This window comes from Lynx rufus, unplaced genomic scaffold (assembly GCF_022079265.1).
Source record: "Lynx rufus isolate CCGP_SWC_20201006 ecotype Redwood Valley unplaced genomic scaffold, mLynRuf1.p SCAF_9, whole genome shotgun sequence".
NCBI classification, from domain to species: domain Eukaryota; kingdom Metazoa; phylum Chordata; class Mammalia; order Carnivora; family Felidae; genus Lynx; species Lynx rufus.
Genome location: NW_025814897.1, coordinates 101,306,290 through 101,328,103, shown reverse-complemented (window position 1 = coordinate 101,328,103; position 21,814 = coordinate 101,306,290). Strand labels below are relative to the sequence as shown.

General features: G+C 38.5%; 2 protein-coding genes and 1 pseudogene across 2 annotated transcripts; 2 read left to right on the top strand and 1 right to left on the bottom strand.

The window, feature by feature from the left end:
- Window positions 1–460: 460 nt before the first annotated feature.
- LOC124506044 (olfactory receptor 5W2-like) lies at window positions 461–1,304 on the top strand (annotated as a pseudogene).
- A 9,844-nt stretch (window positions 1,305–11,148) lies between these two features.
- On the top strand, window positions 11,149–12,132 carry LOC124505405 (olfactory receptor 5W2-like). The gene has a single exon (XM_047071354.1). It carries the CDS (start codon window positions 11,149–11,151, stop codon window positions 12,130–12,132), a length of 984 nt encoding a protein of 327 aa, XP_046927310.1.
- Window positions 12,133–17,151: 5,019 nt separating this feature from the next.
- On the bottom strand, window positions 17,152–18,105 carry LOC124505406 (olfactory receptor 5I1-like). Its single transcript, XM_047071355.1, has one exon. It carries the CDS (start codon window positions 18,082–18,084, stop codon window positions 17,152–17,154), a length of 933 nt encoding a protein of 310 aa, XP_046927311.1. The 5' UTR covers window positions 18,085–18,105.
- Window positions 18,106–21,814: the final 3,709 nt, after the last annotated feature.

Below are 21,814 nucleotides of genomic sequence, written 5' to 3'. Positions count from 1 at the left end.
GGGTAAGGGGCATTAAGGATGCCACTCCTGAAATCATTGTTGCACTATATGCTAACTAATTTGGATGTAAATTTTAAAAAAATTAAAAAAAAGAAAAAGAAAATAGGCCTTGGGGAACCTGGATGGCTCAGTTGGCTAAGCTTCCAGCTTCAGCTCAGGTCATGATCTCGCGGTTTGTGGGTTTGGGCCCAGGTCGGGCTCTGTGCTGACAGCCCAGAGCCTGGAGTCTGCTTCGGATTCTGTCTCCCTCACTCTCTTCCCCTCCCCCACTCACACTCTGTGTCTCTCAAAAAAGAATAAATGTTAAAAAAATTTTTTTTTAATAAAAGGAATAAAAAGGGGGAATTTATCATGGATAAATCTAGAAGAGTCAAATTATGAACTATAATTTTCTTGAGTGTTTTTGTAAAAGTTTGCAACAAGAATGAAGAGGAAAGTCAGGGTTAATTGATCCCTCTTGTCTGAATTATTTCCCTTGGCAATTACCAATAACTGGACACTGAAGTGGCCTTATTTACCATGTTTCTAGATATGTATCTCGTTAATCTCCTGGAAACTCTTGGAATGTTCTTTATAATTAAAATGGATTCCCAGCTTCACACACAGATACTTTTTCCTCTGTCACCTGCCTTCTGTTACCTCTGCTTTTGCCTACTAATTGGGCCCAAGATGCTGGTAGATCTATTTGCTAACACCAAATCAATTTCCATCACAGGCTGTGCTCTGCAATTCTTCATCTTCTGTATCTGCAGATTCTGAGTGTCTACTGTTGTTGATGATGGTCTTTGACTGGTATAAAGTCATTGGCAACCCCTTGTGCTCCCTGCCCATGGCTAGGATACTTATGGTGGGAATGTCAGCTGCTTTGATACCCCTGACATGAACATCCCGCTTATGTCTTCTGTAGGTCATATGATTAATCATTTCTTCTCTGATATCTCTACTCTCCTATTGCTGTCTTGCTCAGATGCACAGGTCAATGATTTCGCTATTTTTAACATTTTTGCCTTCATTGAATGGAGCACCCTTTTAGGAGTTCTTGTCCCTTATTGTCGTATCAGTCTTGAAGATTCGCTCTGCTGAGAGGAGGTTCAAAGCTTTCTCCACCTGCACTTCCCACTTAATGGCTGTTAGAGTCTTCTGGGGAACTATGCTTTTCTATAATATATTCCTGGCCAAATTCTTCCTCTTTCCTGGATTAACCCAAAATGAACTCTTGGTTTTACACTCGTGTGATTCCCATGTTAAATTCTCTGATTTATAGCCTACAGAACAAGGATGTGAAAGAGATGGTGGAAAGTTGAAAAATAAAATGTGATTTTAAGTAAATAGTCACATAGTACAAATAAATATATATTTATATACATACACATGCAAATGCACTCTTCTGTTTTCAAATCTCCTATTATACTTCCATGGTATATTATATTATTAAATTGTCTCAAATACCTTAACTAACATAGTATTTTATTATGCTACTATGATGCCAATATTTAGGTACCCTATATTTTATTGTATGTCTCCATTTTAAGTCAGTCATGCTTAATATTTGGAAAATTTATCAGTCTTCATGTTAGTGTGTCAATTTTGTATTAGTCGTTAATTTTATGCACTAATTTAATTATTCTAAGAGCCATTAGTGTTTAGTATACACCTGTTGCACTATAGGTGTCTTGCATTTCATGGTGATTCCAGTAGTTTGTATACTACTGAGTTCAATAATGTAATAAAAAGAAATAAAATTAATTCATTAATCTTACAAATTATTCATGATAAACTCTAAATTTCCCTGGAGTGAAAAGTCAAGATACTCTCAGTTCAAGCAAAAATGTCTACCTCTAGAGTGCAGAGAAGATCCTCTGAAATTTCATTTCAGATCAAAATGGTGAAGAGGGATACAGTGGTGATGGGGTGAAGAAAGGAATCCAAATGAAGAGGTTACAATTACAGGTCCTGAGGTGGGCAGGGCAATGCCTTTTCAGAGGTTATGTAGTTGTAGGGGAGCAAAGTTTTTCCTTTCTTCTCTTCCTGGTTCTCTGACTGATCTAATAATTAGGGGCACATACACCCCAAGGTGTCCAGCAGCACTATCAACAATAGCTAAATTATGGAAAAAGCCCAAATTTCCATTGACTGATGAATTGATAACGAAGATGTGGTTTATATATACAATGGAGTAGTACTCAGCAACCGAAAAGAATGAAATCTTGTCATTTGCAACACCATGGATGGAACTCGAGTGTATTATGCTTAGCGAAAGAAGTCAGTCAGGGAAAGACAAACATCATACGATTTTACCCATACTTGAAATTAAGAAACACAACAGGTGAACATAGGGGAAGGGAAGGAAAAATGAGATAAAAACAGAGAGGGAGGCAAGCCATAAGAGACTCTTAAATAAAGAGAACAAGCCTAGTCTTGCTGGAAGAGAGGTGCATCGGGAGATGGGCTAAATGGGTGATGGGCATTATGGACAGCACTCGTTGAGATGAGCACTGATGTCATATGGAAGTGATAAATCACTGGGTTCTACTCCTGAAACCAATACTACAATGTATGTTAACTAACTTGTATTTAAATAAATAAATTTTAAAAAGAAAAAAAGATATTAGATTAACAGGAGAAAAACAAATTTAATTTCATAAGTACACGATCTCATAAAAATATAAAACTCAAGTAACCAGAACAGGTAGCTTGTATATTTTTTAGACAAAGAAACAATATATTTGGGGTTTTTTAATGTTTATTTTTTCTTGAGAGAGAAAGAGCATGACTGGAAGAGGGACAGAAAGAGGGGGACAGAGGATTTGAAGTGGGCTCTGTGCCGACAGCTGCTAGTCCAATGTGGGCTCAAACTCACAAAAGCGAGATCATGACCTGAGCCACAGTCAGATGGGTGGGTACTTAACCAACAGAACTACCCAGGAGCCTGAAACAATATATTTGTGAAGAATTGACATGACAAAGAAGTGTGGGCTTGGATTAGTAAATAAGTAAAGAGGTAACAGTTTGTTTATGCAGATTCCTCAGCCCTCAATTCCCTCTCTGGTGAAGAGGATGTCTCTCTTTCTCCTGGTACAGGAAGGGTACCTTTCACATAGGAAATTTATTTCCTGCTTTCAGGAGGACAAAGGAAAGTCAGAGTGTCCTTCTTGCACCTGCTGTTTCTTAAGTAACTTTAATTTAAAATAATCAATAGCCAAAGTGGTATATTTTGGGGTGGCTTATTCTGCCCCCCCCAAGATGAAAATGAGAAGGATAAAAGTGCAAAGTGGAGGGTCCTGCTAAAGTACCTCCTTGTGTTGAAATTCTCAATACAGTCACTTCCACTTGGCTCTTCTTTCCTTCTTCTGCCTTCCCAGTGCTGGTTAAATGATGTTCTTAAATTATAAATAATTTACTCTCCTCAAAGCATCCCTGTACCTATGGCTCAGTTGATTTGACCATTGTCTCCAATATAAGACTGTGAGTATTCTTTGGTGAAGGTTGAGTATCATCCTTACCAAGCCAGTGCCATTATCATGTCTGGGACACAAAAATTGAAAAACAAATAAATAATAAAAACCACACACCTAGGGCACCTGGGTGGCTCAGTTGGCTGAGCATCCGACTTGGCTCAGGTCATGATCTTGCGGTCCATGAGTTCGAAACCACATTGGGCTCTGTGCTGAAAGCTCAGAGCCTGGAGTCAGCTTTGGATTCTGTGTCTCTTTTCCTCTCTGCCCCTCCCCGCTCATTCTGTGCCTCTCGCTCTCTCTCAAAAATTAATAAACATTTAAAAAAACCCACACACCTGATAACATTTTTGTTTGGGTTGTTTTGTGTTTATTTTGTTTTGCTGACACTATTTTTGAATGTCCATTACAAATTTTCAGAACGTAATTAAATGAGAATATAATATATGTTTTGTATATGTATTTAATAGCTTTTATGAAAATATTTATGAATGGTTGTGGATACTAAATTAATGCCTATATAAATACTTATATTAATTATATGGGGAGTAAAAAAGCATTAACCTATGTCCTTCCTGGATGTTTTCTTCTTTATCTAGCTCTGCTCAAGTTTTCTGATGTCAACCACTAAAAGAATCTTACTGAGAAAACATGGATATGGTTATGTGTTTGTAGGACCATGTAAGACTCAATGCCATTCTTAATTACTATTAGAATTATACCCCTAAGTAATTATAACTGCCCTTGGTGAAAGAATGTCAGAATGGAAGCAAACGTCAAAAGGCTTCTCTGCTTTTGAGAGGGGCATTTATGGGAAACTGACAAATTGGGGGGAAAATATGGTGGTGGAAAAAATCAATGGGAAGGCTTCTTTTGGGAAAAAAAAGGTTTAAGAACTTCCATTTGTACCATATTTTCCCAATTTATCAATACACTTTTGTTAATCTTTCTTGACTTTTTGAAATGCAGTAAAGTCTAAACAAGTCAGAATCTTAGTGGGTTGATCAGAGGCTTCTCATTCAGAAGTTATAAATATGGCATCACCCTTCCAAATGACATATAACAGTAATATCATGTAAAGATTGATTTGATGCACATACTGGCTTCTTTAATCACATCTAATGAGTGTGAAGTCATAAACCAATTAAATGAGATTTTAAGCTCATCTAAAAATGGAAGAAACCAACTTGATTAACTGTAGGCTTCATCTTCCTGAATTTATGTAATTAGAGAGTGAAAAATCACTGTCTCAGAATATTGAATAGTAGCTTCATGACTTAAATAGGAACTTAGGGCAGATGGCTGAACTAACCCTTCCATGTGGAATTCTACAGAAATAGGGAACACATCAAAAAGCTTTGTGGTCTATTCTGGTTCATGTACTTCCTTCCTCACCCATTTCCTTCCACTCTCTATCTATATCACAATGTCCCCACACATCCACCAGGGACTGATGAAAGAATTATTATCCAGTATTACCATACAAGTGACTATTGATATAATAGACATGTTGCCATATCTGGACTCCTTTCCTTCAGCCTTGCACTGAAATCCCTAAGGATAAAAATGACATCGTGATGGTACATTTGGGCATTTGTATAACGCAGTGAGCAGATGGATGCACACAGTGGTAGGTTGTGTGACACCATTTGTTAAAATACAACAGTGGCAAAGCTCGGTAACCGAGTAAATGGGTGCTCCTGTGTAAAAGCCAGAGGCAGCAACTTTAAACCTCTTTGGACACTCCTCTCCAGAAATATGCTCTGAATATGGCACCAAATGCAACCCCAAATCGCTGTGGTGTTCAACGACTCACTAGACCTCACCCCCACTCTGTAAAAGAGGATCTTAAACTAGATTATCTCTAAGGCCCTAGATTATCTCTAAAGCCCTTTCCGGTTGCCTTAATCCATCTCCCCAATCTGTGATTCTACAGCTGTGTAAACCTATCTCCACCATTGGAAACATTAAAACGACAAACAAACCAACCACGCCAGGGGCTTCATCTTCGTACAAAAGAATCACTTAGGCTGATTTGACCGGAAGGGCAATAATGATATCAGCTAGAGAGTGTGAGTGGTGGAAGGCCACATACTTGTAAACACAGCTTCTTCACACCTTCTTTACCTCTTTTTCTGCCTTCAGAATTTAACAGGCACTTCTCAGAAATGGTTATACAACTTCATTAGGACTCAAGTGAATAAAATGTAAGTCTTCAAGGCTGGACTTTGGCCCACCAGAAGAATGGCCAAAATGAAAATGATTCACGATATGAGCATCAAGCACTTGTGTGAATGCGGAACCACCGTGACTCTTACACGTTGACAGCAGGGATCAGAAGTGATGCACAACTCTGAAAAACTGTGGGGCAGTGTCTCTTACAGCGGGCCCCAAACATTGGGATGCCACACAACAAACAGAATGAATAAACTATCACCAGAGGCAATGGCATAAGGGAATCTTATATACATAACATTGGGTGTAAGAATCTAGACATACAAGCTTACAAACTGAACGATTTTAGTTCAGCATACTTTTTAAAAAACATACTAACCTGCCATATTGGACGTCAATTTGTGTTTCGTTTCATGGTCTCTGAAAGGCTGTTATGTTCATGTTTTCATCTAGATTATGTGTTCAGGATGTTTTTATTTCTCAAAAGTCACTAGTAGTTTTTAAAATAATACACATTGGGGCGCCTGGGTGGCTCAGTCGGTTGAGTGTCCAACTTCGACTCAGGTCACGATCTCGCTGTCTGTGAGTTCAAGCCCCGCATCAGGCTCTGTGCTGACAGCTCAGAGCCTGGAGCCTGCTTTGGATTCTGTGTCTCCCTCTCTCTCTGCCCCTCCTCCGCTCATGCTCTGTCTCTCTCTCTCTGTCAAAAATAAATAAACATTAAAAAAAATTTTTTTAAATAAAATAATACACATATACAACTTTAAAATTAATTCTGAAAAGATACGCAGTTATTATCCAGTTGTAGAAAACTGCAAATTTTTTTAAACCCTAGCAGTTTATTTTATACAGTATTTTCAAGATACTTCTGTAAAATTAACAAAGAATGCAACTTTTAGAAAATATTTCATTAAATAATTATCCCATATGTTGCTGAAAATGAGTTGTTTGCTTATAGAATACAGATGTTAGCAACCCACAGCTCCTGGTTTTCTTGTTTCCTCCAGCAGGAAGACTTAGTTTTCCTTGGTGCCAGTATCATGCACAGAAATTATTCATAATGGCCCATGACTCGGGCCAGAAAACTATTATCTGAAGGAAGGAGTTCATAAGTAGACAGTTTCTATGTAGTGCGATGCTTAGGGGTGACTGTGGCACCAAAGGAATTGTTTAGTTACAGATTATTTTCTCACTTGTCTTTCTATGACATCCTAAACTTTACCTTCAGTCTTTCCCTTCATAATTCTAGAAAGCCATTCTCTCTTAACAAACAAATTCCTTCGGGAATTAATTTATATTTTTCAATTTTGTGCAGTATATTGCCACGCATGCTCCCCACCTAAAGGGGACTGGGATTAGACTACATAGTCCGGAGGGACGGCCATGTTTATGAAGTTCAAGCTTGGCACCCGTATGAACAGAATGTAGCCTGAGGAGATCTGACCTCACTGCAGACAGGGAAGCACCTGCCAGGAAAATGAGCATGGAGAGGACTCAGAAGAGGTGACTGAAGGTGGTTTCACGTCAACCTCCAAATATGCATCAGAGATATAGAGAACAGTAGTAAAGTGCCCACGTAACACAAATGCGTCATTTTCTTGAGTTCATCGGGTGGCAAGTTATTGACAATTCCTTAGGTGATTTAAGATTTGTGTCAACAACACGTCCCAGAGGAGTACGTTTGGTGTTTCAGTATTGGAAATATCATGCAAAGAGTAGCAATACGTTCAGAAGAAGCATTAACAATTGTCACTAGAATCACTTTTCCAAAAATTAAAAACACACTGACTTTATTGAATTTTTGCCTCAAGAGTAGTCTGGCTTTATGGAAAGCAAGGGGAAACTCCATAACAACAAATAAAACAAGTAAAAAATAGTCAAAAGAGCCAAACCTATGTTTCTGTTTCCTCCGGGTGAGGTTTCAGAAGAAATATGAAACTACCTGAAGCCCTGACACGTACAATCTAGTAGATGCCATGCACATCTTGCTTTTTTTGTCTGCTTACACAAATTTTGGACTTGCAGATTGTGTGGCCATCAAATTAGCGATGTTAAGACTCAAGAAATACAGGTGATACATATGATTATTTTACATTTTATGGAATATCAATTAGCAGTGGTCGTTTAAAAAACACATCCGACCTATGCTCATATGTGTACAGCAATGATTTGTTCACACATGATAAAATGTTGTTCAATCACAATACAGAGATTATCCACCAAAGCTACCATGTTATATAAGTTCCAGGGTAACCAATTTCTTTCTCTCTTATTTGCTTCTTGCAATTGTGCAATGAAGCCACCTGCCACATCACTTTCTCTTCACATCAATGCTAATAATGATCAAGTACCCAGCTAATATAAATAAACCAGATTACCCCCAACATAGTAACCCTCCTGCTGTCAATCATCCATCGTTGGATTCTACCTTGGTGGATAATTGAGACTTTAATGGTCTCTCAGCTCTCTCAGAAAGCTACAATTCTGTGCATCATTAATTTGTACGTTTTCAAGGGTCACTTTAACATAAAGACACTACAGCATTCTGTAAGAGTACTTAAGAGAGTTATCCTTAAGATAGCTTTGCTTCATTGCATTATATCGAGGAACCTATAGTGAGCAAACCCTATGGATTCAATGAAATTCAATGACTATGGGACTATAGAAGTTTACTTATTCCCTCTGGGTTTCAATTTCTTCTTTTTTTAAATTTTTTTAATGTTTATTTATCTTTGAGAGACAGAGAGACAGAGCACTAGAGGGGTAGGGGCAGAGAGAGAGGAGACACAGAATCCAAAGCAGTTTCCAGGTTCTGAGCTGTCAGCACAGAGCCTGACATGGGGGTCAAACTCTGGAGCCATGAGATCATGACCTGAGCTGAAGTTGGACACTTAACTGACTAAGCCACCCAGGCACCCCAATCTCTGTGTCATATTATAAGTTGTTAAAGACAACCGGGGATGCGTATTAATACATGAAATATATCATACTATGCGTTGATAACTAAACAATATAAATCTGACTAAGGTAAAAAGGAAAAAAATGCCTTTGAATAAATTAATGTCCATTAATAGAAATGCGTTGCCTCTATTCATAATACTTTTGTTATATATAATGTATGTTCTGATGCCATTTTTGCTTAAAAATTACATATCCAATAATATAGACAATGAAATCTACTTTTCCCTAGGCAGTGAGATTATGGCAGGTTTTTCTGTTTGTTTATTTTTTTGTTTGGCTATTTTTACAACAACTTTTATTTTATGAATATTTTTATGGAAGAGTGTCCATAGATGTGTGTAAATGTATATATGTATAATGTGTACACATACACATTATAATGTATAAATGTGAGCAGGTATTTGTTTGTAAATTATGGAATTAAACAAAATGCTTCTATGAAGAGGAGTAAACTTGAAATAAGGAATTCTCATTGACTGGAGTCATTTTACTCTTGCTAATTAAGTATACCATTGAGGAGTAATAATAGAGAGGAACAAAAGGAACTTTTTTTAGAAGTCTGTATTTTTCAGTCACGCAGCCTATATGAAATATCAGATGATAAATGATGTCATTTTTTTAAGTGACTTATTCCTTAGAGGCCAAGTGTTTAACACCCAGGGACCAGATACAGAGATGACTATATAATCTGGCTCATTCAGGAGACAATGCTTGCTGAACCTCCTGCAGACAGAGCTGTGTACAACAGAGTCAGTAATTCTGGGGAAGGTACTGATATATATATATACATATATATATTTTTTTTTAATTTATACTTTATATTTGTTTAGCTTTTTATCTTTTTCAACTGAAAGCATGTGGTAAAACCAAAGGAGAATATGAAATATTTTAACTTTAATTACTTGGATCAATGTATCTTAAATGCATAAATACACAGATAGCAAGGGCGACAATAAAATGGGAGCGTGGACTCTCAAGCTAGTTGGACCTTTTTTTATTATTTTAAATCTCTTACTGTCACATTGTATATTAAAAAAAATATATTCGTTGTTAAAGGAAGACAATTTTAACTGATACGTCCACAGGGACAGGTATTTAAAGGAGGTGAGGCCAACAGTTTGGAAATATGCACATTGAACACTAGATCATTATTCAGATATTCATTTTCTGTCTTTCATCTCCATTATTCTTATGTCCTCATGGAATAGAAGAGGTCACTTATGATACTGCACAAACATCATTCGTTGGGTAAAATACAATTGTGGGACACAGATTTCTGCTGGCCTCCCAAAGACCACCAACTTTTTTTTTAATGTTTATTTATTATTATTATTCAGAGACAGAACGCCAGAAGGGCAGAGAGGCAGAGAGAGAGGCGGACACAGAATCTGAGGCAGGTTCCAGGCTCTGAGCTGTCAGCACAGAGCCCGACGCTGGGCTCGAACCCATGAACCGCGAGATCACGACCTGAGTTGAAGGCAGACGCTTAACCGACTGAGCCACCCAGGCACCCCACCACCAACTTTTTTAAAGCAAAGAGAGGCAGATTTCAGAGATATTCCGTGCAAGAGCATTCAGTGAAAACAATAAAATAATATTACACTTTCTAGAAAATTAGGTTGTGGGTGCAATTCAGAAATGAGTCTATCTGAGGTTAGAGACTGTGAATTTATGAGTACTTTTACCATGTGACTTATGCATCTGATCTGTTGGTGAATAGATCTTGTTGATTATAGTAAATTAAGGCAGATGGACTCACACACTAAACCATTTTCCCTTTCTTGCTGCCCTGTCCCTGTGATCAGCATCAGCATCTCTACAGTTTGGTCCCCCAAGTTCTTCCTACTCTCTCCTGAGCAAGAACAACTGTCCGAGGAGAGCGTGGTTAGCCTCAGCATACTCCTGTCTATCCACTCAGCCGTAGCGCTCATGGAGACCCTTCCACCGTATTGTCCAGCAACCACCATCTGCCTTGCTCCAGCGGGTCCTAGAACAAACTATCTCTACCTCTTGTTTATTGAGACTGGATAGAACATAGAATTAATGGGGTTGTGGGAGAACGTCATAGCCAGGAAACTACCAGACCTCTGTCCACTCCACTTTCTTGGATGATGAGGGAAAACAAAGGAATATATTCATCACCTGCACCTCTTACTTAATTATGCTTCTCTATGACAGGATATAACTCGTGTTGGCAAAATTTAACAAAAACAGCTACCTTATGAGAATACCTGGATTATTGTGAGAATTATTGCCTCAAACTACGAGGATATTGTTTCCAATCTATAAGCTAGACGTAGCAAAAGTTATCATAAAAACTGCATAGGTGGTGTGGAAACAGCATGATTTAATTTGGATGAAAAGCGTGCTACAAATTCTGTACAGTGCTGTTGAAATGCAGGCAATATTATTATCACTATCATGTAATCGATTGGTATGGGTATGTATATATTTCCAGGATAGTCTGTTTAACCTAAACAGTCCCGGCACTGCTCATCTCTTTTCCTGAATACAGAAAAATAGAAAGGACCAGCAGTTTAACTACTAAGATAATAGAATGATGTTAATCGTGGTTCCATTTCCTTCTTTCACAACCAGGGATTCCCAGATCTCAGCGATGGCTGTTGAGAACTGCTCTGTGATGACGGACTTCATACTCCTAGGACTTACTGGAAGAAAAGATGTGCAGCAGGGGCTCTTTGTGTTCTTTCTGCTGGTTTATGCCATAACCATGATTGCCAATCTAGGGATGATCCTGCTGATCAAACTGGACTCCAGGCTCCACACACCCATGTATTACTTCCTGAGCAACCTGTCTTTCTGTGATGTCTGCTACTCCTCCACTGTCTCTCCCAAGATGCTGGCTGGCTTCTTATCTGAGCAAAAGAAGATTCCATACAACTCGTGTGCAATTCAGCTGTATTTTTTCGGGGCCTTCGCAGATGTGGAGTGTCTCATGTTGGCTGTCATGGCTTACGACCGGTATGCAGCCATCTGTAATCCACTTCTGTATACAATGGCCATGTCCAGGAGAATCTGCATCCAGCTCGTGGCCCTTGCCTACATCGTGGGATTTGTGGATTCGGCAATCCACACCGGTTGCACGTTTCGATTGGCATTCTGCAATTCCAATATCATCAATCACTTTTTCTGTGACATCCCACCCTTGCTGTCCCTCTCGTCTTCGGATACATCTATAAACGAGATAGTGATGTTCACTTTCATTGGTTGTGTGGTGGGGTGTAGCGTCATCACCGTCCTCCTCTCCTACACCTACATCATAATGACCATCCTTAGAATGAACTCAGCGGAAGGGAGACGCAAAGCCTTTTCTACATGTGCCTCCCACTTGACCGCAGTGGCCATATTTCACGGCACACTCCTGTTCATGTATTTCCGACCCAGCTCCAGTTACTCTATGGACACGGACAAAATGGCCTCTGTGTTCTACACGGTCGTCATCCCAATGTTAAACCCACTGATCTACAGCTTACGGAATAAGGATGTGAAAGGTGCCCTGAAAAAAATAATCAGTACTTGAAGTTGGATTTTTCACCAAAAAGTATTTTTTAAAAGATTCTGAGAGCTGAAGTTCAGATCCTTTGGCATAGATTCCTATAGTCTCACCAATACAACCTTCTAGATGTTTTCTATCATTTATCATTGTACCTAAATTGAGTGTGGGGAGTCATTATTGATCTTAGCCTTCTTCTCAGACTAAGAAAGAGTAATACTAGGTTATTGCTAGTTTGCAAAAAGGATCTTTTTATACCCGCTTTCTCTGTTCATGGGGGTGCCTCTGCGAACTACTCTCCTCGTGTCGGTTAAACATAACTCCTTAAGATTATAGTATTTTGTAAGTGATGAGTTCAATAAACTTGTTCAGCCAGAGGGGAATGTCTGTGAGTTAAGTTGGGTTTGTTTGCACCCTTCCTGTGGTCTGGTATCACCCTATAAATGTTCCATTATGGCACTCACAAGTATTTCGGTAGTAAGTAAATATATAAGAATAAATTAAAAATATCCTGCCCCAGCTCAAAGTTCTGTGAATGTAATACCCTTTCCAGGATTGTTCACCAAGAGTTCTACTCTGTTATTTACAAAGCTCAGCTCCAGATGCCATTTAAAACATTTATTAAATTAATGAATGAGTGTCCCCTGCAAAGCTGATGCAAGGAGACTTTGTAAATTCACACACACACACACACACACACACACACACACACACTTGCTTTGCTAATATTATTCTAGTATGTTCATCTTAGATTAAATCTTCGCAAACTTTTTTTTTTTTTTTTTTTTTTGCCTAGGCTGAAATATCCATCAGGGATACGGATCATGGGATGTAAAAATCTTTTTTGGACCATCCATTCCTCTTCATTCTGGCCTGGTAATTTCAGCAGACACCCCCAGGACCAGGTGCTCCAATTATACACCGCACGTCCCAGTGCACATCAGCTTGTGCATTCCCCTTCCTGCCCTCACTCTGGAGAACAGAGCTGGTGCTGCTGACAACTTTACAGAAAATGCACAAATGACAGTTGGACAAGGACCTATACCTTGTCCAAAGGCCACTGGAAAGAGGACTCCATCTTTCTTAATGTGTTCATAGCATTATCGTAATAATTTTTTTAAAAAACTAAAATGCCTAATTGATACAGTTTAAGCTGAAAGTAAGATTTAATGACCTAATCATGTGTTCAATGAAAAAAAAAAAAAAAACAACAAAGGGCGCAGTAAAATTTACATAGAATTATATTTGTAATAATTGATGATTTTGGCTGTCTATCTGTGAAACAAATAAACACAGTTTTAATAATGGTCATTGCTGGTAGCTGGATGTCAGGTAATCTTATGTCCTTTGCCAAAAACCTAATTAATTGCATGTGTTGTTTACACTGCCGTCAATTAAGACTTAATCCACTTATGAAAAATGTAAGGAGTGTTGCTCAAGATTCATTTTATTTTAGGTTATTGTCAAGAAGGAATTACAGAGGCACCTTTTTCTGGTTCCAGGAGGAGAGGGCCATGGTTTTAACAAGCTTTTTCATTTAAATCTCCTTCCTGTTTTATATATATTCATTCCTTTAGTGTATAAAATGGGCTGAGTGTATCTCAAAATATCATAAGCGTTAAATAACACATTTAGAGGCACCTGGGTGGCTCAGTCGGTTGGGCGTCCAACCTCCGCTCAGGTCATGATCTCAGGGTTCGGGAGTTCGGGCCCCTGTGGGCTCTGTGCTGACAGCTGAGAGCCTGGAACCTGTTTCTGATTCTGTGTCTCCCTCTCTCTCTGCCTCTCCCCCACTCATTTTCTTTCTCTCAGAAATAAATAAAACATTAAAAAATCAAAAAAAATATATAACACATTGAAAAGGTGAAATTATTAGCAGCTTATTAGTTTTGCATTCCTGACTGGATGGACTTTTAAGACAAATCAAAGTATTTCATTATCTATTGACCATTTCACTTTGCAATCTCAAATAATTTATTTGTTGTTTAGAATATGTCATATATCAGTACCTCTCCATCATTGTCCAAATTCCTTCCCATCACAATGTACTTTAGTGAAAAACATATTAACTATATTCTTATCTATAAAAATTAAACTTATTCATGTCACATGAAATTAGATTCCCTGGCCAGCTTTCACATATGTGTGTCAGAATAAAAGAGATTTCTTTGTTCTTCTTTATGTTTTCATTTAAAGATGACTTTAATTTAATAGCCTTTACACATGGACAGGAAATGCGGATTTTGTTTTTGTTTGTGTTTTATTTTCATTTTTTTAAAAAACGGTAAAGAGGAGACAGGTGTTAAGATAAGAACTGGAATTCAGAGTGAGACAGACCTGGTTCACATCTATATACTGTCATTTACTTGTCAGCTGTGTGACCACAGATTATTTGTTACTCAGGTTCTTCATCTCCCTAACATGGCTTTAATATTTACATGTATGTGGCTTTAATATTTATATGTTATATATGTATATATATACATATATGTGTATACCCATACATAGATAACATATAAACATAAAACATATAAACATATACATATAAATATACATATAAAACATATAAACATATTTATATACATATATACAAATATACATATAAAACATATAAACATATTTATATGTTTATATAACATAAACCATATAAATATTAAAGCCACGTACATGTAAATATTAAAGCCACATGCATGTAAATAAATACAGATCTACACATAGATATTTTTATAACCAGGTATATATCTATTTATCTGAGGATGATAGGGACTTTCTAAGATCATTCAGGGTCAACCAGCTCCCTCTCAGGAACTAAAACCTGGTGCCGAAATAGAAGACGGTATCATTCATGGCATCCTATCATGAACTGGTGTCTGCAGGATCCATCTTTATTCCCTTTAGGGCCTGCTCACCCGGTCATTCGGGTTCCAGTTGCACATCACAGCTGCAGGTCCTATTTGGAACTGTCTACCCAGCCACCTTGGGGCTTATTTTTCCTAATGTTGCCTTCACTCCTGAGCAAAGATTTCTTCATGACTACCCAGGCTGGCCACACTATTCCCATGTCCAGGCCAGATGCCTGAAACTATATTTCTGATCCAAGTCTCAAACCCCACATTGCCAAGAAACGAGTTTAGGTAAATAGTCCCAGGATACCCCATTTTGTGTTATGCTGCGTGGCCCCATCCCAAGGGCCAAGGATGAAATGGGACATTGTTGGAGGAGGTGGTGGAGAGAATGTGATCGCTGGTTGACCTGCGGTCTCAGTCAGAGGCTCTTCACCCTTCCCTTGTCCTTGGAATAGACATTCTGCCCACTATTCCCACAGTTTGAACTCTTCCAAGGACACAGACTTAAAGATCAATGTGGTGTTGAGGGCCCCCAGATGGTTTACATGACTGAGCCTAGTTAAGGCTTCTGTACAAACTTTTAAGATCCTGGAGCACAGGAGTGGCAATCTACTCCTCTTGGGGCTGCCCAAGACAAGCCTTGTAAGTCAGTTCATTAAACATTCCAGCTAGCAGTCTGGAGTGGTCTGCCTTTTTCTTCAGTCTCTCCCTACCCTCTGTGCGGGGGGGAGGACAGTTTATGAGGCAACATACACTTAATGACAAAAGAACCAATATGCATTTCCTGTGATGAACCTGTACACTGTGGTGAACATTGTCTGCTCAGTATTTAGGATGAAGTGTTTGTTTCTCATTGTGATCAAGCTTCCAGTCCATTCTTCCCTACTGACAGCCCACATTGCCCAGAGCCCTTCCTCACCACTGAGCTATATGGACAAAAACCTTCTTGCAAAGATCCTTTCCACTGTAGTAAATGTAACTGTGATCCTTGTTTGTAACCCAGACTGCATTTTCACTGTCAGAAGGCTTTCCTGTCTAATTGACCCTCTCTCCCACTGTTCAACCTCACTTGGGTTTAACACTTTTTTCAACTTTCTGCCACACTTTGTCTAAAAGCCAAGTCCCAGCAGCCCACCTAACTAAGACCTCACCATTTGTTGGCTTCTGATCCCATCTCTGGCTCTCAGAAAATAGCCTCCCTCAGGAACTTCAGCTCTCCGCTTACCAGTCAAGAGATTTCAGACCATACATTCTCGAGGAAATAGTTTATGAGCCAGATGTTAACTTTGTGGATATTTGCAAATTGTTTTTTAATAAGCCACCATGCTTAACAATATCTTGAAATAGTCATGTGTGTTTATAGTAGCCCTCTGGAGAAGGAAAAAAATACTGCAAGAGAAATAGTTTCTGCCTATCCATAGGTGTATAATCTAAATAAAAACAACCAATAGCAAATGTACTCATGTTGACTTCATGAACATTTACTCAGTATCTATATTGGGGAAAATGCTGTGATAAAGAGGCAAGGCATCAAATAAGGAACAATAATAAATGAGTAAGTCTAGTAGAGGGACAAAGCACACACAGACAGCTACAATGTCATATAGAAAATTCTGAGAGTCTCAAAGGAAGCACACTTAAGATTCAAATGAGGTTTATGATGTGACGTATCATCTGTAATCGAAGGAGATATCAGAAAAAAATCATATAGGAGTTAAAATTTGGAGAAGATGTTTTTAGAGTGAATACAATCAGACAGCTAAGCTGCAATGCACACATTTACATGGGAATAAAAATTAATTGAAAAATAGTCTCAGTAAATTGGATTTAGTTTCTTTCAGAAAAAGAGGGTTGTGACATTTAATGGCTTATCCAATGTTGAGAATAATTGTTATAAAAATTAGGATTGGAGGAAAAAGGAGTAAGAATATGAAATATAGGATATTATGTGAAGGGTAAATCTACTCCTTGAATACATATTAAAAGTTTTAACTTTAAAATAATAAAGAGATAGACATAATACAAGTGATGTGACTGGGCCTGGCTCTGATGTTAGGCTCTGGCCTTATTTTGTAGTTGAGGCCTCATTACCCACAGATTTGGGAAACATCCATATCAAACTGACTTTCCCAACAGTGAGAACCAAAGGTCAAAGAACAGACATTGTTGAAAAAGTCATCAGGCTCAATTTCATTCTTTCTTAAGAAAGCAATTTTCGGCTGATCACTTTCCTAAAGGCATTTTTGACATCTTTGTTCCTCAGACTGTAAATTAAGGGATTCAACATAGGTATAATCAATGTATAGAACACAGAGGTCACTTTGTCAATATCCAGCGAATGACCGGCGCTGGGGCGCAAGTAAATAAAAATGAGGGTACCATGGTAAATAGTGACCACAGTCAGATGGGAGGCACAAGTGGAGAACCCTTTTCTTCTTCCTTCAGCAGAACCTGTTTTAAGAATGGCTGCTATGATGCAGACATAAGAGAGAAGAACTGTTAGAAGACAGATAGCTTCCACTAAACCAGCAAAAACTACCAGAACAATGTCATGCATGTAAGTATCAGTGCAGGACAGAGAGAAGAGTGGGGAGATATCGCAGAAGAAATGGTTAATTTCTTTGGAGCAGAAAGACAGATGGAAGGTATTGGTAGTGTGAATAATTGAGCTCATGGTACCCCCCCAAAATGCTCCAATCGCAAGCTGGCAGCAAAGCCTCTTGGACATAATAACAGTATAAAGCAGTGGGTTGCAGATGGCTATGTACCGGTCATAAGCCATGGCAGCCAAGAGGAAAGATTCTGTGTCAACCAAAGAACAGAAAAAATATAACTGTGCAGCACAGCCCTTGTAAGAAATGGTCTTTTTCTCGGAAACCAAGTCTGCAAGCAATTTGGGGGCAATGACGGAGGAGTAGCATACATCGACGAAGGACAGTATGCAGAGGAAAAAGTACATAGGGGTGTGCAAATGGGAACTGGTCATGATTAATGACATCATCCCTAGGTTCCCCATTAAGGTAACAGAGTAGATAAAAAGGAACACAGCAAAAAGAACCCTCCAGAGTTCTGGATGCTCACTAAATCCCAAGAGAAAGAACTCAGTCTTCACAGTGAGGTTCTCCAATTCCATCCTCCGCAGTGCCCCGGACCTCTGCAGTTGTGGCACAAGTAATAATGATGGCAATATTAATAACTTCAACATTCACTAAAAATAACAACAATAACAAAAAAACCAGACAAAACAAATAGAAGAGTTATTCTAAATCCACTGTTATCTAAATCCATGTCTTGATAACACATGGGCATATCTACAGCGAGGGTAGGGTATATACATTTCAGATATATATATATACACACACACACACACACACACACACACACAGATATAGGGTATTATACATTTCAAACATGCAGATTTTCAATTTCTTAATTAAATCAACACTCTGCCACTTCTATCATGTAAAGCTATTGTTTTCTGTGTTTAAGGGCACTGCCATCAAATCAGTTGTTGAGCTATACATTCTTCGACTCCCTCATCTTCCACCAATGTCAAGTAATAGTGGCTAAACCACATGGGTATACAGCAATTTGAGTGGATAGCCTCTGTTCCCGTTTGTGTTGTTTTTATTTTCACAACAGATAGCATTGCCGTTCCAGCCGAAGCCCTCTATGAGAAGATTAGCAGAACTTCTGTTCCTTACCTTGAGCTGTGGCTGCCCCTCTGAAGAACAAAAAAACTCTGAAGAGTTGTTCGACATCCGCTGATAAGATATAAAGAAGAAAGGTTCTGCGTTAATCATACAAGTGACTGAATCGCAGCTCTGTTTCTCAGAAGTTGTGAGACCTTGGTCAGGCCACTTAACCACTGAGCTTCAGTTCGTCACCTATGACATGACAGTGATAGTGCCTTATAATCAAATTGTAAGTGTTAAGTGAATTTCCTTCCACAGTCTCCGTATCCTCACCATCTTGTTCCTTCATGGTTCTAAATCTGGCAGCCTGGCAATTCTGAGTCGATCCAGCTGTCTGTTTTCCTTTTCTGGAATTCAAGCTACAGAACATAGCTAGAGAAATTCTCATGCCTACAGATTTATTAAATTCAATCCAGGGAATATGATAACGATATCCAGGAATGTGCCCATGCCCTCTGCCAGGAATAATTGTAAAAGGTGTTGAAAAAAAGGATCACTCTCCTTACCTTTCTATCTTTTTGCCTTTGACTGACCTTACTCTAGTTTAGAAATCTGTAAGTCGCAGAGAACTGATAGCAACACAATGCTTGTCTACGGACATGTGCATTTTGTCGAGTGTAGAGATAATGGATTTCCCTCTCTTCTATGGAAATAGCCAGTTTTTAGTCTATTTGTATATTTATTTGTGAATTTTTTTCAAGTTTTAATTTAAGTTCTAGTTAGTTAATATACATGGTAAAATGTTCAGGAGTAGAATTCAGTGATTCATCACTTTATATATAACAGCCATGTTCATCTTAAATGCCCTGCTTAATGATGAATTCTTGATCTATAATTCTTTGCATTATCTTTTATACCAATTAGAACAGCTTAGGGAATGAATGATGAAATAAAATCACTGAAAGTTTCATTTTATATTTGTATATAAGTCACAATTTGTTAATATATCATCAAGTTAGCTAACATACCCAGTATACAGTATGTTCTTGGTTTTGGGGGTAGATTCCCATGATTCATCACTTACGTACAACACCCAGTGCTTATCCCAGCAAGTGCCCTCCTCAATGCCCACCATCCATTTTCCCCTCTCCTTCAACGCCCCTGGCCATAAACCCTCAGTTTGTTCTCTGTATTTAAGAGCCTCTTACGGTTTGTGTCCCTCTCTGGAACTATTTTTTCTCCTTCCCTTCCCTCATGGTCTTCTGTTAAGTTTCTCAGATTCCACATAGGAGTGAAAACATATGATATCTGTCTTTCTCTGACTGAAAAAAAATAATAATCTTTTCCAAAGAAGACATCCACATAGCCAACAGACACATGAAAAGATGTTCAACATCACTCATCATCAGGGAAATACAAATCAAAACCACATTAAGATACCACCTCACACTAGTCAGAGTGGATAAAATTAACATCTCAGGAAACAACAGATTTTGGCAAGGATGTGGAGAAACAGGAACCCTCTTGCACCATTGGTGGGAATGCAAACTGGTGCAGCCACTCTGGAAAACAGTGTGGAGCTTCCTCAAAAAATTGAAAATAGATCTACCCTATGACCCAGCAATAGCACTACTAGGAATTTATCCAAAGGCTACAGGAGTGCCGACTCATAGGGGCATATGTACCCTAATGTTTATAGCAGCACTTTGAACAATAGCCAATTATGAAAAGAGCCTAAAAGCCCATCAACTGATGAATGGATGAAGAAGATGTGGGACATATAAACAATGGAATACTACTTGGCAATGAGAAAGACTGAAATCCTGCCATTTGCAACAATGTGGATGGAACTGGAAGGTGTTAGGCTAAAAGTCACGATTTTAAGTTATATTTACATATATGTATATATAATTCATAAAATTGTTGTTTAACTTTTCATAGCATACAGTTATTTCCTTCATTTAATCTCTATTGGAAACCTTTATAATTCTTTTTAGGTCTCATTCTCTTTTTGGGTCTCTTCTTCTCACTACCAGAAAATGATTTCTGTCTTGTAGAGAAAAAAGATCCGATAGCTAGGAAGTATATGCTCAACTTTCTCATCAAGTCATGATATAAGCATTTGGATTCATCCATGGCTTCCTCTCTCCTTTCTTTTCCTTTTGTGGAATATCATGCCCTCACATTTTCTGAGGTTAATCCCTTCAACTGTGCACCCAGTTCTGATGTCTGCATCAATTAAGATACTTATACCATTACTACTAATCTTTCCTTCATAACCTTGCAGCACATAACATTGAAGTCAATGTCACCTTTAAAAATATTGCCCTGTATCTACTTCCATTTACTTTCTTTCATCTTATATCAAGGTTTTCTTGTAAGCGTCTACACTGGTTTCTACTTTCTCACTTCAGCCTACTCACATAGGATTTTTATCCCAATGACTTAAAACCCTTTTTGTTTCAATTCCAAACTACGTCCTATTTGTCAAAGTCAAAGATTTTTCAGTAGGTAATGAAATTTATTTCTCTATTTCATGTAATAGCTTTGACATCTCCTTTCTTCTTTTTTTAAATCATGTTTATTCATTTTTGATAGAGTGTGAGTGGGGGAGGGGTAGAGCGAGGGGGACAGAGGATCTGAAGTGAGCTCTGCACTGACAGCAGAGAGCCTGATGCAGGGCTTAAACTCACAAACTGTGATATCACGACCTGACCTAATGGCAGACACTCAACCTGCTGAGCTACCCAGGTGCCCCAACCTCTCCTTTCATCTTAAAATACCTTCCTCTCTTGGCTTTTGTACGCCTCTCTTGATTTCATTCCTAATGTCAACTTGCCCCTATTCAGCCTCCTTCATGCACAGTGGCACTTTCCTAGGGCTTCCTTCTCAACCTACTTCTCTCCTCGCTATGTACACTCTCCCAACATAATTCTGTGCCTTTCCTTACAGTACCAAGTAGACAGTGATAACTTTCACATGAGCATCTGTCCGACTCAGAGTGACCTAACAAAGAGTCACATGTACATTTCAGTGTGCCAAAAACTATATTTAATTACTATTGTTTCCTACAACATATGACTATTCTATGATTCCTGTCTTGAATATATATCTGCCACTTCCACTGCTAGTCCAAGTAAGATACCTCCTCTTACCCAAAGCCAAAGAAGAACCATTGATACAATCTGCAAAACGTGGCAAATATCCAATGTTTCCTTCTTTTTTTAA

What these genes read in the sequence shown, in the direction of transcription:
- LOC124505406 (XM_047071355.1), bottom strand. Translation starts at nt 18,084, where the DNA reads ATGGAATTGGAGAACCTCACTGTGAAGACTGAGTTCTTTCTCTTGGGA.
- LOC124505405 (XM_047071354.1), top strand. Translation starts at nt 11,149, where the DNA reads ATGATGTTAATCGTGGTTCCATTTCCTTCTTTCACAACCAGGGATTCC.